The following is a 19,792-nucleotide window of genomic DNA, read 5'->3' as shown; positions in this document are numbered from 1 at the left end:
CTCTATTCGGTGAATGAAAGGGAAATTTTTAAAGAGTTTTTTTAGTAGATGAATGAATCATTTTAGGGATTATTCTCTAACTAAATTTATATATTGTTTAAGGTTAATATACGTCTGAATTGGAAATTAACTATTGATCATTTGTTTGGTTGGCCAGTGACTTTGTTTTCAAGTTATATGCAATGGGAAAATAAATAAGTATGTTTAGTGCTATCAAATTAATAAGTATGAACGTACCTGTGCAGATACATCATCAGCATTCAGTTGTTCAATCTTGTCAGCCATTAAGGGTATAATTGTGATTTTAGTTTTGAACAGAGTTGTTGATTGCATTTGTAAATGTAGAGGTTTTCTTCCTTTTGTGGTCCAACACGTCTTTCACCATCATGGACAACATGGCAGCCTGTGAGGACAATTGTCCTGTTCCCTTATCTAATTACAGCTTTGATCAAACTCCCTTTACCTACAGTTCAAAAAATTGGAATCTCTCTTTCTTTTATAATTGTTCCAGAGAACCATTGTTTTTTATTGTATATTTATTTGCTATTTGAAAATTTTGTGCTTTAAAAATTGGAATCTCTCTTTCTTTTATAATTGTTCCAGAGATGCTTTAAGTATGGTGATGATTGTATTGGTTATTGCCTGGGGGTATTGAAACTTGGTTACTGAAAAAATATAATGGAATAGTGAGGAAAAGTTGGTGTTTTAGTGCATATAAAACTAGTTCTCTTATATGGTTTTAAAAACAAATTATCACTAGGCATGAATAAGTCTTGGAGCAGTGGCATATTTATGTTGGTCAAAATGATTGAATACATAAGTTGTTGAAACTAACGCATGATACAATAGTTGGTGCAATGTTTATGGATTGTTTTTTAATATATAATTGGTTATTTAGTTTTTTAAGTCAAGGTATAATTTTGGAAAACTATGATATAAAAGAAAAATTGACACTTAAATCTCTTTTTTTAAGTAATAAACTAACCTTTTATAACTTGAAAATCTATATCTCTTTAATATTTTAATTATTTTGGGATATGAGTTTTTACCCTCTAAACCTATTACTCCAAAGCTTACCACCAATTACAAGTAATGCAATATAAGCTTATAGTTTCAGCTTTTCTCCTAAACCACTTTGTAGGTAGTTCACAGATACAAACGTGCTTATTAATAAGCTGGTGTTACAACTAAGCTTGGGAGGTATTGTGTTATTACTGTGTTACTGAGTTGTTCTACTATTTGACTGCCATCAAACTTTGGAATCTCACAATTACTAAGGTTAGTACATTTAATTTCATTTGAAAACATTTTATTTATTAATTCAATCTTTGTTTGTATATTCCATGAATATTGTTATCTTTTTGATGTGGTAGTGTATTTCATTTTGTTTAGGAATATTTTTGAATGGATAAATCTTGGATTGCTAAACCTCGAAATACAATTGAATACTCTTTTGGTTTAGAAAAATTCTTAAATTTTGCTTTTGAGAATGTGGCTATTGGAGATACAATTCTATGCCCATGTCCCAAATGTGGATTTATGAAATGGCATAATAGAGTCGAAGTTGAAGAGCACTTGATCTTAAAACAATTTCCTAAAAATTATGTTATATGGAATCTTCACGGTGAGAAACAAACAAAAGATATTTCAAGAAATGAAGATGATATACAAGAGACATTTCATTCTGAAAATCCAATGGAAACAATGATAAATGAAGCATTTGGGCATTATAGGCAAGAAGGTACTAATATAGGTTCACAACCTGTGGGTGTAAACAATGTTCTGAATGAAAGGCCAAGGGAGAATCATAATGAATTTAATGAATTTCTCAATGATGGAAATCAGATCTTATGTGATGGGAGCAAGTACACAAAATTAGAATTTGTAATCAAATTATATCATATCAAGGTTTTGTGTAGATTAACTGACAAGGCAATGACTATGATCTTAGATTTGTTAAGAAATGCATTTAATGAAGCAAAGTTGCCTCTTCCTTTTTATGAGGCTAAGAAAATCATCAACAAACTGGGTCTTAACTATACCAAAATAGATGCATGTCCGAATGATTGTATGTTATATTTAAGAGATGATGAAAAAGATTTGGAAACATGCAAACATTGTGGTACATCTAGATGGAACCCAAAGAAGAAGAAAAACCAACCACCATCATCACAACATGCCGGACTTGAATCCTCATTACCCACTGAAAATACACAACAAACTGAAACATCCACGCATGTTGGATGTGAATCCTCATTACCCACTGAAAACACAGAACAAACTGAAACATCCACACAACAAGTTGGACATCAATCTTTATCGTATTGGACTGTTGATGCAATAGGTATATGTCATATTTATTTTTTCTGAATGCATATTTTTTAAATTGTAGTGATGATTGACTAAGTTGTTTTATTGTTAAAGACTTAGAAGGAGTTTTCAAGAAAATAAAGGTCAAGGTCAAAGAAGTAAATAATTTACCTTTTGGGGAACGCATCATTGTGGAGTTTGATGAGATAGGCATGCCTATTGGTGAAGGACAAGGCGTGCTTGCAGGATACTGTGGTATATTGGCAACTGATGGCAATTTGTTTCCAATTAATTATGAAAGGTGGTCTGGAAAACCAGGCATGCCTAACACTTATTTTTTGGAATGCTTTAAGGAAATGTTGCAGGTATATATATCATTATGCATGTATGACTTTTATCTTTTGAAATTTTTCATTTTTTTATAAATGTTAACACACTAACTATGTTTTCTTCTTTTCAAAAGCCTCGATTTTGTTTTAGGATCGCTGAAGCTAATGCACAACGATATTGTAAATTAACTCTTGGTAGAAAATGGGCTGCACATAGGCAGAATTTATGGAATGAGTTTTATGATCTAGCGAAAACCAAAGATCAAATCATAAGTAATGTGCCAACTGGTATAGAAAGAACTCAATGGGCTCATTTTGTTACTTATAGTCTAAAACCAGAAACACTGGTATAATTTTCATTATTTTGAATGGTGTGAATTGTTTGTGTACTTAATTTATTTTATTGGTATATTAACTTACAATTGTTTCTCTCATAGGAGATGTGTAAAAAAATATAGAGAAAATCGCAACAAGCAACTAACTCCTCATACAGGTGGTTCTAAACCTTTCTCAAGAAAAAGGCATCAGATGGTAGGGATATTAGTAAACATGACAGTTTTTACTATTTTTCAAAGTTTACTATTTATTTTAACTTCTTCTTTTTTACATTTAGTTTATGGAAACTGGACAACTGCCTAGTCGTGAAAAACTATACATTGAAACTCATAAAAGAAATGATGGATCATTTGTAAATGACGCGGCAAAAGATATAGCGGTTAGTTCTATTATAATATTATATTTTCAAATATGTTTTTTTTTCAATATTTAGACTTTTAATTGTAAATTGTTATATGCCTATAGGAATAAATTGAAGTGGGTTTGACTCAAAGTACTACCAATGAATCAGAGGTTTCTCCTAATGATGTTGTTGGTAAAGTGTTAGGCCCAGAACATTCTGGGAAAGTACGATGTATGGGTTTGGGAGCAGCTCCTACTAATGCATTTAGGAATACAAGACTTCGACTTTCAGATTTAAGTCTTGCTTCATCTACCACTGTCCCATCATCATCATCTTCTAATCAGTGGCAACAAAAGTGCAACAATTTAGAATCAGCATTTAAAGCATACATGATAATGAAGGAAGGAAAGATTCCTGATGAATTGATCTCATTCTTTGATCGTCAACCTCTAGTAAGTTACTAAATATAGTTGAAGCATTGTGCCTGATATACTTTAATTATAAGCATTCTTTACTATTAATATTTTTGTTTTATCATTTCAGAAAGGTGGTGATGCAAATGAGCCCGAGTCTTCTTTGGATACAATAGGATCATCTGGTGCTAGCAACATTTAGGGAGTTTATGATGTCCTTTAGGATGAAACTATAGTTAGCCTATGAATTTTCAGTAATTATGAATTTAGTTGTAATTATGATTCAATTTAACTTACTATTATATAGTATGGTGATTTTGAGAATTGAATGTTTTAATGATATATAATTCAAGACTTTGGTAAAAGAAGTTTGTCATGCTTTTTTGTCTTCATTATAGTATTTGAATTTTGTTACAAATAAATATTGTTGACATGTAAGATAAGCAAAATAAAGTTGTAAACTCACAACCTAAGTAGTACAAATGAGGCGACTTAAAACATTTAAATTATAATTGTCAAATTGAATATGGTATTAATCTAAAAAAATTTGAGAAAAGCGGGGTTAATCTTTACACTAAAATAGAGTAAAATAAAAGAGGTTTTAAACCTCTACAAAATAATAGTCACTAATAGAAGAGGTTAAAACCCTCAACAAAAAGATCTCTGCAATATAAATTGGATACCAGGGGTCATTGAAAACCCCCGCAAATTAATAACGACGACTCTAATTGCGGAGGGTAAAAACCTCTGCAAAATGGAAAATAAACCTCCACTAAATAACAACTTTTTTGTAGTGAAAACATCTGAAGATATTTCGTCTAAAGATGTTATAGTCATTTGTAGGGATGACAACGGGTCAGGTCGGTTACGGATAGTGCCTCCCACAACCCGACCCGCGTAGATAAAACTGTACCCGTTATCCGACCCACTACCTGCGTGAGTACCCATTTAAAAAATACCCACAGGTACTTTAAAACTCGCGGTTACTCGCAGATACCCGTAAAAAATAAAAATAAATATTTTATACATTTTTAAAATAAAATTTAAATAAAATTAATATATATATATATAATATTAAATTAAATATAAATTAAAATTTAATTTTAATTAAATTTAACCTAATTAAATATAATTTTATTTTATTTTTATTTAAATTTAATCAAAAAATATATAAATTAATTTTTTTTATTTTTTCTGGGTAACAGGTACCTGCGGGTCGGGTAATATACTACCCGTACCCGACCCGTTTAGAAGCGGGTATTAAAATACCCGCTACCCATTACCCGCGGGTAGTAAATATTCACGGATAGTAACTACCACTACGGATTTTACTTGCGAATTTTGTCATCCCTAATCATTTGCATCGTGTAAGACATATCATCTGAAGAAACTTCATATTACATGCATAAAGGTGTTTAGTACTAAGCCCAACATAGGTAGCTTAACGTAGGACCTTCTAAGATAGAAGAAAAATCTAGAGATAATCTCAAATCTCTAACAAATCTACCTAACTGTACAAATGCATTAATTGCGATTTAATGGCAATTATGACCCCTTAATCATCATTTCCGAAAAACTTTCACCTCTCTCACAAGTAACCAACTCCTTCTATTTATAAAATCACAACCTGAATCTCAATTCATTCACATCTCCTTGTTATAAAACCCTAGGTCAAGAAAACTCAAAGAAGAATTTTGTTATCCTTATCTCTCACTCTCAATGCTCACAATTAGGAACTCTAAAGTCTCTACCAATCTCATAGGACTCAACCTTGCATATTGGATCAATCCAAAAGAACTCATAGGCCAATGGAATTTAATGAACAAGAAAACGATGACTAAAGGCTCTATGAAACGTTGGTCCTCCTCAAGCTTATCTGACAAATTATGCACAGAAAACGGGGAAGTGAATCCGACAAAGCCCTCTAGTGTCAATAACATCATCTCAAACTGTCACTAATCCTTTGTCCCATCCACTCCCTTCAATATTTTCTTCTGCTTTCTTAGGATCATGATGCTTTCCTTCCTCCCTTACCCTTTTCATATTTATCAAATAAGGGGGAGAAGGAAATGATAAACACCTTAGGTTATTAAACTTATGGGGAGTTTATAGCGAGGGAAAGTTTACAACTAGGAGTGAGAAAAATAAAGAGCATGCATCCATTCATGTAAACATGTTTACTTGATTAAATATAAAATATATCCTTAATGATCTAAATTTATCTTAAAGACTCAAAGATAAAGCAAATGCACTAAATAAAATGAAGAAATACTCAAAGAAAATCAAAAAGCAAATGGTAGAAACACAAATGATTACCTAAAAGCTTTGAACCAAACAAGAAATAAATGAAAACAAATTAAATCAATCAAAACACATCAAGAAATGTAAATAAGATATGAACAATACGAAATTGAAAATCAAATGGAGGAAAAGCACTAAGATCTTGTAGAATGTGAGCAACTAAGGCTCTAGATAACAAATGATGGCCTTCCTCCAAGCTTGCTCGTATCCATGGTGGAAGATGATGAAGGCATAAGGCTGAGTGGTTTAAAAGCTAAGAGAAGGATGGAGGATTGAGGTGTTTTGGTTTATTTTATCTTAAGGAATCCTAAGAGAGGTGAGACCAACTCCTGGAAAGAAAGCTAGAGTAGTCTAGAGAATATTCTACTCTAAGGTGAGTCCAAACAAGAGGCATGTGCATACAAGTGGGAAACATTTCATTACTCAAACTCAAGCTAAAAAATACAAAGGGAGAGACTTTTATTTACAAGACAAGAAATCCTAAAGTGGTCTCCGAAAAGGAGATCCAAAATTGAATTCAAACTAGTCTTAAAATTTGAAAAATGACGCCAAAAGAGAGCATGTTTAAGGTGTGACTTGCCAGCTAAGCACTCACACTCTCCTTACCGTTTTGAGTACAAGGAGGCGACTTACTCTCCAAGTTTGTGTCAAATTAGGGTTTAAGAAAACCTAATTCATGCAGTCCAACCTCAGCCCAGAGTTAGGCGTATATCATTTTAGGCCTAAATTAGACTATTAGTCCTAAGCCCAAACTATGACTTAATAGAAGGCCCCAATAAATTCTATGCTACTAGGTCCATAATACAAAGCCTATAAAATATTACTACTCTAATATTTAAAAAAGAATCTGATATTAGGTCTTCACATCTTCCTATCCCAAATGAACATCAACTTGGGCTTGCTTAGTTCAGGTGAAACCTAATATTCTTTAATCATTCTAGCCATGGTTGGGGCATTTTCTATTAAGAGGGTGGATACTTACAAACACTTTGATGCTCAAGTTAGTCAATATAATCTAGGTAACCCGGATAAGTGAATAATATTCAAGATACCCTTTACTTGAAAAGTGAGACCCTTTATATACCTATGACCCTAATTAATTATGTTAAATTGTTTTAGGAAGATTTAAATATGCTAGTAAATGCTAATGAATGCCCTGTCATAAAGGCGGGAAGAGTCATTACCATATTGTCTAGGTTGACATGATGTTGAGAATCTATGACCATAATGATCATCGGTCGCACATAACTACTAATGTGTTATCGACTAAGCTGAACTTAGTCTAACATAGTGCAATTGTGTTCTTGGATGAGATGATCTCGATATTGTATAATACAACTTATATTTTTGAATTATTAAATATTATTTAATATCAAGAAGTTTGTGTGTTTGTTCGCAATTGATAAACTTTACCTAAAAATAATTGAAATTAAATACTTTATCCAAAAATATATTTAAATGAAATAATTTGAAAATAAAGAAATTTGATGTATTTGACTTTCTTAAAAAATTGTAAAATTTTTGTTTCCTAATATATGTAACTTGTCTTATTTGGTGAACCATGATAAACTTGTAATATTATACTTTTTTTTAATTGTATGATGAAAAAGAAAACCATATTAACACATTTATACTTCATACTGTCAGGTGTAATTAGTTGTTTCTTTACAAGTATAATTGATAATTGTAATAAAAATGTTTTTTTGACGACTAGTAGTTTGTTTTGGTTTTTAATGTAGGTATTCACTATCATGATTATATTAGGTTTTTAAAATGAAAATATTATATATACTATTCTTTTCAATTTCTCTATTATAAATTTTTTTTTCTATAGTATTAGAGTAGGCTAATCTTGTAATGATTTACAAGTGTTATAAAATTCTTTTCTCAGTGTTTGGAAGGTTTTTTTAATTAAAGTCTGGAGAAATAAGTTTTTCTTAACATTTGAAGGATTTATGAATTCTTAGAAGAATTTGAACCAAAATTATTGACCAAAGAAACCATAGAGGAAACATACAGAATAAAAGTGTAAAAATAAAAATGTAAAATGAAAAGGAAATGGATAAGATAAGAAAGACGGAAAACATATCACCTTTGAAGAATCACACATTGTTTTATATGAGAAGCAGTTCAAGACAAGAACTTAAGAGTACCAAATTCTCAAGACACTTAATCTCACAAAATATTCAAGTAATGTTATATTTCAAGTATGTAAACCAAAGGTATGTACTGAATGTTAAACAACTAGGGTGTCTGACATGTATTGGCGGAAAGTTCATGAATGAGATGAAGATGCAAACCATTTTTTATTATGGAATCATGAGATGGTTGGGTGCATAACTTAACTCTAACTAGTTGGAGTTAGTTTGTAACTTGATTTGTGTTTGGCAGTTTGCTCAAAATACATGCAATTAGCTAGATGAATTTGTTGATAGTCTCAACTAATATTTTGATATAACATTTTTTTGTCCTAACCATTTACTTAGATAAAATTATTAGTTCATTAAAGTTTGATGTTATCTGTTATGATAAAAACAATTAGGTTATCTTGTCAAAAAAATTTCTGGATTATTAATTACAGGTGAACAAATAATACGAGGTTTAAGAATTAATTAACGGCATAATTTCAACAAATTACAACTTGTTAGTAATTTATTGATATTTAAAATTATTAAATCAATCCATTATTTATAATTTTAAAATATTTAAATTTTAAAAAGTATTTATACAAATTTGAAATTATTAATGTATCGTATGACCGACCAGTCATCTCTTAACTGGACGATCAACGCTCCTAGATGAACACTTGATTAAAGGGTCAACATTTTCATCATCGCTTGTTCTCTACAAACTAAATGGTTACCCCAAAGAGTGACTCGTTCGGTCAAACACCCATTAGGCGTCTACATTATTAATTGAACACAATTACAGGTAAAACACATTTATGGACTTTTGGGTTGCAATTAGGTCAACTGCATATAAAAGTCTATTTTGAAACCTATAAATAAAGTAAGGTAAGAATGTAGGTGATTGCATTTATTGTGAATTTAAGACTTTATTATGGAAATTGATCGACCATTTAACTTGACTTAATTGACTTAAGCGAATTTAAGACTTTATTATGGAAATCGATCGACCATTTAACTTGACTTAATTGACTTAAGTGTTGAAGTGTTTATGAGAGATATACACCCATGCGGTTTGGAGTTAGAATAAAAAGAACCCGAGAAAACCTTGTAACAAAAAACTTAGAAGAAAAATGTGAAGAAATTATTGATTATGAGATCTAACCACATACCCGAAACACTTAATATTACTAAATTTTGAGTTTAAGTATACACTGTAAGTTATTCACTTTTGACCAGCTGTTTTAATAACTTAAAGGCCAAGTATTAAAATTTCGAGTAAAACATTTATAATATTTTTTCTTAAAATTATAATAAATTTTAATTATTTACCTTTATGCATCACAACAATCAATACCATTCAACTCAGACTTTTAAATAATTTTGACTTGATTTTTTGAAAAGTTTTTCTAATCTTTATTTTTTACTTTAACAATTTTCCATTTTAAAAGAATAGAAAACATTCAATATAAAACTTTAATCTCCAAAAAAAAAAAACAAAAAACTTCCTTTCTATCCCTTTTTTTTAACCAAATGCTATAAATTAAGAAGAAAATCTCATAAATGGTTTCCTCCTCGCAAACACATTGAAAACGATGCCCAGAACATGCGTGCCGTATTTGATTTCAGAATTGAGGAAGGTACATAACTTTTTGGAGTTAGAATTTTTATTTTTTTTAGTTACTTCTTCAATTAGAGTTGGTGGAAAAAAATATCAAAACCATTAACTAAAAAAATTATCATTGACTATACGAATAAGACACGTCTCTACAAAAAGATGTTGATATAAACAAATTCATTAATTCGTTTATAATTAATTTTTATTAGAAAATTGATCAGTCACTTTTGGTGAGATAATCTGGAATCGCCTTAAGTTGATAAACAACTTACAAAAGAACTAGGAATATTAAAATAAACCCGAAAGGCACTTTAAAAATGTTATAGACAGTGTTCCACAGAGTATAAAAATTGGTTTCGTGTCCTCAATCTTCATGATAAATTATGTCAACGGAAACTTTACTTTCCCAGTATTTTTTTTTTTAAATTTCTAGCGTTAGCAATCAGCATGTGGTCCTGATTGCCAAAAGCTTCTGGACCATCAAAGAATTGATGGAGCTTTTGAGAAAGAAGAAGCAGTAGTTGAGGATATTTGTTCCTTTATCCACATGGGGTCCATTTCCACCCCAATTCCTTCACACCTCAGACACTTCTAACAGATAATAACAATTAACTCAGAGAGATCTTAGGTGGAATGAGTGTGATTTTCACTAGCATTTCCTTTTATATGAATTCTAGCTATTAGAATGGAAAAAGGAACCATACAAAATAGAAGGATAGGATTTGCACCATCATTTATCATGCATGTGCACAACTACACTCTCTGGATTAGTAAACAAAAGCAGGATTCAATATGCCAGAAAGATACAACATGACAAAGGAAAGAAAATCCACCAATAAATTACCCTTCGATCTTAAATGGGTGTAGGCCAACTCTTCTGAATTTCAAAGTAGTAATTTGTGTCCAAGTAGCTTTTGCGATCATCATCTACAAACTGAAACAGAAAAAGAAAATTAGTTAGTTCTTCCAACAAAAAACAACATATAGTGAAGTAGTTTGAATTTTACCTTGGTTCTTGCTGAATAGGTTCCCCTAGCGAATAACCCTGAAGGGGTAGTTTCTTCTTCCAATTCATACGTATATGGTTCCTGCCTTGGGCTGTAAGTTCCCAACATTTTTTTGGTGTTGTCCACTGTTTCAATTAGTTCATGAAAGCCATTAAGATAATTCAAAACATAGATGTTTAATTACTCTACAACAAGACACAAAAGGGGATCTATGTCTCACCTCTAACCCCAGTTTTCCAAACAACATTGGTGTATTTGAGGCCGGAAACAATGTTGTTGGAGACAGTGAAGGAGAATTTCAAGCGGTATTGACTTCCTTCCTTGAGAATGAAGATACTCTTCTTCGCATCAGAAGTAAATGGAATTGGTAAAATCAGCTCAGGCCTCCCTGGGCATATTATGGTGAGGCTCACTATCTTCACTTCTGGCTCTTTGTTCTCTGAATTACAATACAAGAACTTTTGCCTTTAAGATTTTTCATGACTCAAAAATAGTGAGCTGAAATGAAACTTAATGATACAAATATTGTTGAAATAAAAAGTAAAATTAAACAATCCTAGGCTTTTGCCTACCAAGGAGCAATACTTTTCACCAAAAATTGTTATAAAACAAGTTGATTCAAGAGATTGAGCTAAACAAAATGATTATCATGTGAATAAAAAAAGGAGAGCATTGCTTTATGTGAACAAAGAAATTAAACTGGAGGAAGAGAACAACCTTCAACAAGAGTTTTCAATACAGATGCACCATAATGTCACATCATCTCAAAATGAAAAGGGAAGTACCTCCAACAGCAGACACATCAATACTTCCCAGAAGCTGTTCTTTCCATTTTCTTAAACTTTCATCATCCTTAGGAAAACAAAAAGGAAAAAATTGTTGAATTATTGAACAGCTTTCATCAATGAACAGTTGGAAGCATAACAAACTAATGAAAAGCAACTCAGGGCAGTGAAGAAACATTCGGAGAAAGGATGTTACTTTGTCTTTCTCAATCTGTTCTTTGAGGGAAAACTGAGGGCCAAGATCCAATTTCAACTTGGGGTCATCCTCTGCCTCTGACTCAGTTCCTTCCGCATCCTCAGTGTAAGGAACACGGTCTGCTTCCCCAACAACCTTGTTATTGGTTCCTTTGTTTTTAAGGTCTTCCTCCAACTGAGAATTGAAGGGAACATCCTTGGTTGCGGAAACAGCAGCAGACATTATCAACCTCCAAATCACAAACACAGTGGTGTCTCAAATTTGATTGACACACTTCCAAGTTGTGACAAATTTAGAGCTCTCTTGGCTATGCTTTGCGATAATTCTGTCTGACAGGCTTCAATTCAGAGGTTTGTTATGTGTAAGAAATTACTAGCTGTTGAATTTGAGATAAGGAAACAGTGTGACACGGTGAATGTGGGCCTGAAATACAAGAAGGTAACGAAAAACGGTTGGAATAAAGTTGGTAGGGAACCACTAATGATGGAGAAGTTTATACAACCAATAAACTCAGATCCCGTTATCCAGTATTTTATTACCAATAAGAAAAAAAACAATTACCATATTTAAAAAGCAATTATTACAACATTTATAATTGTTAATAGTAGACTCAATATGCATAATAAAGAGTACGAACTAATAAGGTTATTTAAACCTCTTCATTATTGAAAAAATATGTGTTTATTTGGACTATATTTATTTACTATAACTAAATTTCAATAGTTTGGTACTTTATTATTTATTATTTTGTTACTATTTATTATATTGTTATTATACTTTTAAGGTAAGTATTATTGTAATAATAAGCCAATAGTCCATATTGATCCTATAAATATAACTAGTATTTCTCAAGAAATGTTCACTTGATAAACAATCACTCTCACTCTATTTTAAAATATCATAACTTTCTTACTAACTTGAGCGTCGAAAAGTCTTTTGCATGTGGATCTCCCTCCTCTCAACAGCAGGAGGCCCTTTTAAGACAAAATGAACAATCAAACCACCATTAAAATCTTGCCACCTTTCCACAAGTCCACGCTCAACATCAAGGTAAGAATATTAGCGTCCACTGTTGGGCCTCGGTAAAATGCTTCCTCGGCCTCATATTCCCATGGTCACCACACACTAACCCAACGACGACATTACAACATCAAATGCAGATGTGTTAAGACAAGATCATCTAAACAAACCTTGTTTTCAAGTTTAACATAACTGTCTAATGAAATAACGTCTATCAAATAAACTATCTAGGATATACACACTAAATGCCATATGTGTAAACACTATCCTAAAGGCTAAACGTTATTCAAAACAGACTTTTCTAAACGCTAGTACACATACTATGCATAAACTCTTAAGAACGTCTAACGCTTTCAACGTATGTACGAAATAGTACTCTCTTTTTCTAATGTTTATTGTACACATACGATGCCTAAACACTTAAGAACATTTAACGCTTTCAAACGCATGTACGATAGTTTCCTTAATGCTTTTTGTCTGATGCATCCGTATTAGCAGCACAGTTGCCTCTACAACAAGAAACATAGCATCTGACTTCGTATCTAAAGGCTACCCATATGTGAACGTAAATACTCAAAGTGACGAATCTTTTTCAAAAAAATCTATATAAAGAGGTATGCATGAAGAGAAGACAAAAAGCATCAAGAATTATTATTGCTCTTACGCTACGCTATCTTCACTCTCTCTCAAGCTTACATTATCTAGACTTTCTCTTTGAAAAAGAAAAGCTTTATTACAATATTTCAAATCTTCATTATATTGAAAAATATATCCTCCCTACGAAAGTAATCATCTATACTTGTTTTTCAAAAACACTTTGTGGTTTTGTATATTCTGAAGTGAATTAAAATATTTGTTAGTGTAACTCAGTGAAGTTAAACGTTCTAGTCAGTTGGACTAGTACAAAACCAGGAATGGTGAAACTCGTCTAATTAGTTGGGTTGTTTTGTAAAACAGAGACTAGTCAAACTCATTTGTAATCTTTTAAAGATCAGTGGAATCCCTCAACAGTGCTTAAAGGACAACTAGATGTAGCTCAGTTTAGAGTGAACTAGTATAAAAATAAGTCTTCATCATTACTTTCGTCTTAAAAAGCTTTCTAAACGCTTATGAAAATATTTAAATGTTCAACACTTTGTGGGTAGGATCTTCTAAAATTTAGGTCAAATTCTCTCCAAAGAGCGAAGAATGATAAGGAATCATCAAGTGATACAAATTTAGGGACACATCCTCTTCAAGAAGGAGGATATGATGGAGAACTATCTCTTGAACATATATGAGAAAAACTTGAGGAAGACCGTTTGCAATTCAAAAGATATGTGATAAGGTTAAAGATCAAGCCACGTCTCCTTAAATCTTATAATGTTCCATGAAGGAGAGAACTTAAAGAACATGAAGATCATGACACAAATGAAGAATAATTTAGGAAATTAAATAAATTGTAATTTTATTTTAATTTTATAAAATGTTAAATTTGTAGGGCAAGCATGTCTCGTTAGGCGAAAGTCTACGTCTGGAATTTTTTGTTTTCTGTAATTTTTATGTGTTTTGGGTTTTGGGCTTTATTTTAGGATTTTTAGGTTTTTTTAAACTTATGTGCCTATATATAGAGGTAACAAAAGCTTATGTAAACACTTTTGAGTCATATTATACGCCTTTACATTATTTAAGAGAGAATTTTCTTGGTTTTTCGATTAGAACTCTAATTCTTATGAAAGATTAGCGAATCTACACTTGACTTATCAATTTGTTAGATTGTGGCGTCTCATTCTTATCTTATTTCACAATCTTGTTTGATTTATTTTTGTTGTATCTCTTGAGGATTCAAATTCAGAAACGATCATACTCTTTCCTAGATAGAATCGTATCAATAGCTCCACAATCCATGTTAATCCTATAAATACAATTGATATTCCACTCGAAAGACAAACTCATTCTCATACTCATTACTTTATTCTCATATATCCTAAAACTCTCTTACTAACTTGAGTATAAGAGAGTCTTTTGTAGGTGGATCTTCTCTCATGATCTAACCCTTAGTAGTACACTCTAGAGATTTCAAAGCCACTTGGATCACGCCACTTGTTCACAGGACCACACTCAGGACCTTGGTAAGAACATTTGATGCCCAAGTACCTAAAAATCACTAGAAGAGGGGGTTGAATAGCGTTGATGGAAAAATCTTTTCGCAACCCTTCTAATATAGCACGTTCGTCAAGTATAAGATTTATGAAGTAATTGTTAGACGCTCGACTTGTAAGTGATTATAAACGATAATTTCTTTTCACGTGATATTTAGAATATATATATATATATATATATATATATATATTTAGAGTCTTTAAGAACTTCCTTAGTTAAAGAACAATCGTTTAGTATGAGAAGATTCTTGTTTTGTACAACTAAAGTGCAACTGCAAGTTTATAAAAGAAGCATTTAGGCAGAGGTAAATAATAAATGCACAAATTTTTTTATACTGGTTCACTCCAACTGAGCTATGTTCAGTCTCCTCTATCCACAGAGGGTTCCACTATAATCTTCAACAAGATTACAAGTGAGTATTCTCACCACTCTTGGTATCCTTATATTCTGGTATCCACCGATACGCTGTTGAGTTTCACTCACTTCTAGTTGTGCAATATTCTTCACCACTCATGGTATTCCTAGTCAACAAATAACCTTCTGTTACCATAGACTGGTTGAGTATTCACACCATTCCAGGTACTAGACAATCGTTTTATCCTCTACAGCCTAGATTTCCTTAATTCCTTAGAGTTTCAACAACAAGTGTTTTAATTCTCTTCAAAATTGAAATCAATGATTGCTTACATGTCGTTTAAACTATTACTCTTGTAAAGAGGATATATGTACAATACAATACAATCTAGAGACTCGCTGGGTGTTTCTCTCTTTTCTTGTTTTCTCTCTTCTTACAATAGTAAGTAAATATTACAATGAAACTCGAGAGTGTTGCTTAACTATTCTTCTTTTTCTCTACTCAGATATTTTCTTTTTCTTGAGCTTTTTTATGTCTCTTTTAAACGTTTTTTGTAGGATGAATATTTTCGTTGTAAGCTTTTCTCTTGTGTTATCCTATTGTTTCTTCCTTTGTGTGATCTTCTATTTAAAATCTATTTGAAATAATATTTGTTAGACTGAGCTCTTGGCCTTGAATCTTGTGTCTTCTCTTTCTTTCGTGTGAAGCAATCGTTGGTTAAAGTTAACAGAGCAGGTGTGCTTTTTTAGTACTTTGCTTGAAGTAGGTTGTACTTTCTTTTAGACATTTCTTCTTATGAAGAGAATATTTTGTAAATGTCTCTTTTGTTTCTAACTTCCACTTCTAATATATTTCAAATAAAGTAGTAGATGTGTGTAATAGGCTATCTGCAAGGAATAAAGTAGATTGTGCATGCAGTAGATATGTCTTATCTCTTATTACTTTTTTTGTTTTTGAATGTTAGGCATTTAATAACATTTAATGTTTGTTTAGAACAACAAAGTGTTTTTTCAATTTTCTACTGTTGAAGTAGCTATTAAACTGATATTTTTCGCCTAAAATCAAAAACAAACTAAGTTTCCCCACTAATGAAATATAGGGACAACCTAGGTATCAATCCAAAGACTCGACTAGAATTAAGTTTAAAGTGTTTGATTAATTCTTGCTTTTATTTTGTAAATGTGGGGAAAAGAAATTAAACAAATAAATTAAAAAGAAAAGAATAAAGAAATCAAATGAAAATAAGAAAAGATATCTGTTTAAAAAGAAAAGAAGAAATAAAATGTAGGAAAATAAAACCTAAGCTAAAGTGATGAAAAGATTGAATCTAACTAATCATACAAATGAAAACAGTGGCTATGAAACAATGATACAAGAAAAACGGGAAACAACTGGAAACTGGAAATTTGAACATTTAAAGAGAAAGAAGATTTAATGCATATAACAGATGTGTAGAGTTACGAGTTCAACTCGATTTCTCAAAACATAACAAATGCAAGAATCAAAAGCAAAGAACAAAATCGAAACGCAAATAAGAAATGAGAAAGAAAGACGAAATTGAACTTTATTAACATGAACAAGAAATTCACATACTACCGAACTCACCAAACCACTCACAATTGTCACTCTCGCGAGCTTCAAGGTGAAATCCAGTAGCCAAAAACCCTACTTCTACGAAAGCATACAAATCCTATTCTAAAGAGCGTAAACCGTGAAGTCTGTGTGTAAAGTGTAAAGGTATCTCAAGTTTATTACAGAAACCCCTTTATATAGGGTCTTAAAAGAAAAGAGAAAAGAAAGAGGAAAAGTAAAGAAGGAAACTTGCTTTCCTCACTTCAAGCTTTTGATCGGACGACCAGCCTTCTTTGCTCACACTGTTATCATCTTTGTCCTCCGATCAACTTGAACGGGCAGCTCCGGCATCTTCTACCTTATTACCGCTTCAGCCTCCGCACATGCGCTTTGGGTCTCGTCGGTTCAGAAATCGCAAGCCATGGAGCTCTCGAAGTCTTCTCTTCTTCTCACTTGAACCCTAGCACGTGGGTTGCCCTTCCCAAATTGAAATGTGCTTGAGAGAGTGTTTCTCTCAAATGAGGTCCTCGATAAAGAACCCCTGAACAACAACTGCAAAAAACACGTCGTTTTACTAATCCACAGCCCAATCACATTGGCCCGATCAGAACAGGCTAAATCAGCCTCAAACAAAGTTGTATAGCGACCCAAAAATTCTAACGCAATAGCACAACTACTTCCTGCTTCAAATAGCCTCTCAATGCCAATTGCAGAAGTGCAGCAGCTTGCTCAATGACCATCTACAGTCCAAAAATAGTAGCATTGCACGACCCAATCATAGCAACCCAATTGTGCACATCAGCCAGCGGCCCAATCATACCAGTACAACTCCAATTTAATTGCATCTGCAGCAGACCAGCATCTTTGTAGTTCATACCAAGCGGCCCAGTGCAGTTTCATTTCAGCCCAATTTACCCCTGCCCAAAACAGTCCAAAAAAGTTATTGAATTAAAGGGTTAGAATGCATATAAGAAAAAGAAGAGAAATTATGCAATTAAAACAAAACATTTTTTTATCGAAAGAATTTTTTAGAAAGTATTAATTTCCTACTTATTTACAAAGAATACTAAAAATATACCTAAAAACCTTTTTTTAACTAAAATTATAGAAAACTAAAGAATTTAAAGAAAAACTTAAAACTGTCCTATTCTACACAATTAAAGACTAAAATAGACTAACATAAACTCCTAAACACCTAAAAAGAATGCAAAACTAGGGAGTTATCAGTAGCGTTTATCAATGAAGCTTTTTTCTAAGATACCAAGTGTTGAGTTGGAACTTCATCATTGGACGAAGTAAAAATTTTTAGCTTATGGTATCGTCTAGGCTTATGTAAACGCTTTTTCTAAGAATAATTCCTTTTAGAGCTTGAGTGTTTAACATGTTTCTTTCTTTTGTCAGTTTTTAATCTTTTTAAGGCTTATATAGGGTTTGGTTAGAGAATTATCTTGACACCTTTTTGCTTCTTGAGAGTTTAATTGAGTACCCTTGGGTATAGATAACTTACGTGTTTAGCATAACTCTCTTTCGACGCTTTGACTTGTGAGTCGTTTAGCACTACGTTTGGAAGGTATTATCCTACTTGTTTTCCTATGTGTTTCCTTAAGGATTTTCTACGTTGATGGATGATTTGGAAATTTTGTTTCTAGCATTTATGTTTCTATCTATCCAATTCTTTTGGGCTTAGGTATTTTCATATTTGTAAGAAAAATTATGCCTTATTTCTCTTACCAAGAGGGGGGGGGGGGGGTTGAATTGGTTTTCAATAAAAACGATTTCTTTTACTATCCTTTTGGAATCTTTAGAATGATCTTTAAGCGCACAATAAAATTACAAAAATAATGCAGTAAAGAGTTAAAGGATAGAAAACAAACACAGTATCCTGGTTCGGCCTAAATGCCTACATCCAGTCTCTTCCAATCAACCTTAGATTGAAAAACTTTCCACTATAAAGATTTTGTGACCAATGAGGAGCACTAGTGTCTTGAAGATATTATGATTTAGATGATGCTATAAGATGAAGAACTTGAAGACTCTTGTTATATTCACTTTAAAAGCATTTTGTAGAATTAATTGTATAGGAATAACTTTGTTGATGTAAAAACACCTAGAAGTTTTCTTATTTAGAGAGTCTTTGCGAGATAATCGATTATTTGGTGTATTAATCGATTATCACGAGCCTGTGTGGAAAAGAGTTGCTCGGCGCAAATAATCAATTATTGCTCAGAATAATCGATTATTTCAGTCCGAGTCAGTATTGCCTAAGTCGCGCAAATAATCGATTATTCCTCAGGATAATTGATTATCACTCTTTGAAAACCCCATAACGCACACAAATAATCGATTATCACTTATGATAATCGATTATATTTGGCAATTGAGAGGTGTCTTTTCATTTTTTGAACCTTGGCTTATAAATATAGGTCTTCACAGCTCTTAGAAAGTAACTTTTCATTTGAGAGTATTAGAGTTGTGTGCCTAAGGGAAGCTCTTTGTGAGTGAAAATGGATCTAATCCACTTGATACAAATATGTTATGAGGAATTTGTCAAGTGTTACAGGTGCTCAAATCAAGTATTATGAATAGGAGAAGGTTGCGCTTAGGGTGTTTAAGGTTGAAGCGGTTATCTTCAAGTTGATTGAGCAGGTTCTTCTGTTCGTTTGTCAAAGGAAGGTGTTTCCTATTTTTTATTTTTATTCATCTGATTGTAATTATAACAACAATATTTTAGTGAAAAAGGTAATAACTGTTTATAGTGATTAACGACTGGACATAGAATCTTTTGATTCAAACTAGGATAAAATATTTTCTGTGATCTTCTCTTACTCTGTTCTTGCCATTACCAACTGTTCGATAAAAGTCCTAAGTGAAAAACACAATTTTTAAAAGAACCATTTTTATCTTAACTATTGACCGTAACACGCTTTTTCCACTCTTAA

The 19,792-nt window shown here is 32.1% G+C and overlaps 1 protein-coding gene and 1 pseudogene across 1 annotated transcript; one reads left to right on the top strand and one right to left on the bottom strand.

Annotated features, from left to right (window-relative positions):
* The first annotated feature begins 1,404 nt into the window (after positions 1-1,404).
* On the top strand, positions 1,405-3,933 carry LOC148206107 (uncharacterized; annotated as a pseudogene).
* A 6,551-nt stretch (positions 3,934-10,484) lies between these two features.
* Positions 10,485-12,211, bottom strand: LOC124828146 (rho GDP-dissociation inhibitor 1-like). Its single transcript, XM_047301376.2, has 5 exons — positions 11,765-12,211; positions 11,569-11,635; positions 11,004-11,222; positions 10,784-10,908; positions 10,485-10,710 (listed from the first exon to the last, which is right to left on the bottom strand). Exons 1-5 carry the CDS (start codon positions 11,984-11,986, stop codon positions 10,630-10,632), a joined length of 714 nt encoding a protein of 237 aa, XP_047157332.1. The 5' UTR covers positions 11,987-12,211; the 3' UTR covers positions 10,485-10,629.
* Positions 12,212-19,792: the final 7,581 nt, after the last annotated feature.

This window comes from Vigna umbellata, chromosome 1 (genome assembly GCF_029865625.1).
Source record: "Vigna umbellata cultivar VRB3 chromosome 1, Vumbellata_1.0, whole genome shotgun sequence".
In the NCBI taxonomy this organism is placed as follows: Eukaryota; Viridiplantae; Streptophyta; class Magnoliopsida; order Fabales; family Fabaceae; genus Vigna; species Vigna umbellata.
This window is presented reverse-complemented; position numbering and strand designations above follow the sequence as displayed.

Coding starts and splice junctions, on each gene's coding strand:
- LOC124828146 (XM_047301376.2), bottom strand. CDS start 11,986: ATGTCTGCTGCTGTTTCCGCAACCAAGGATGTTCCCTTCAATTCTCAG. Junction 11,636..11,764: donor AACAGATTGAGAAAGACAAA/GTAACATCCTTT, acceptor TGTTTTCCTAAG/GATGATGAAAGTTTAAGAAA. Junction 10,909..11,003: donor TTGGAAAACTGGGGTTAGAG/GTGAGACATAGA, acceptor TAATTGAAACAG/TGGACAACACCAAAAAAATG.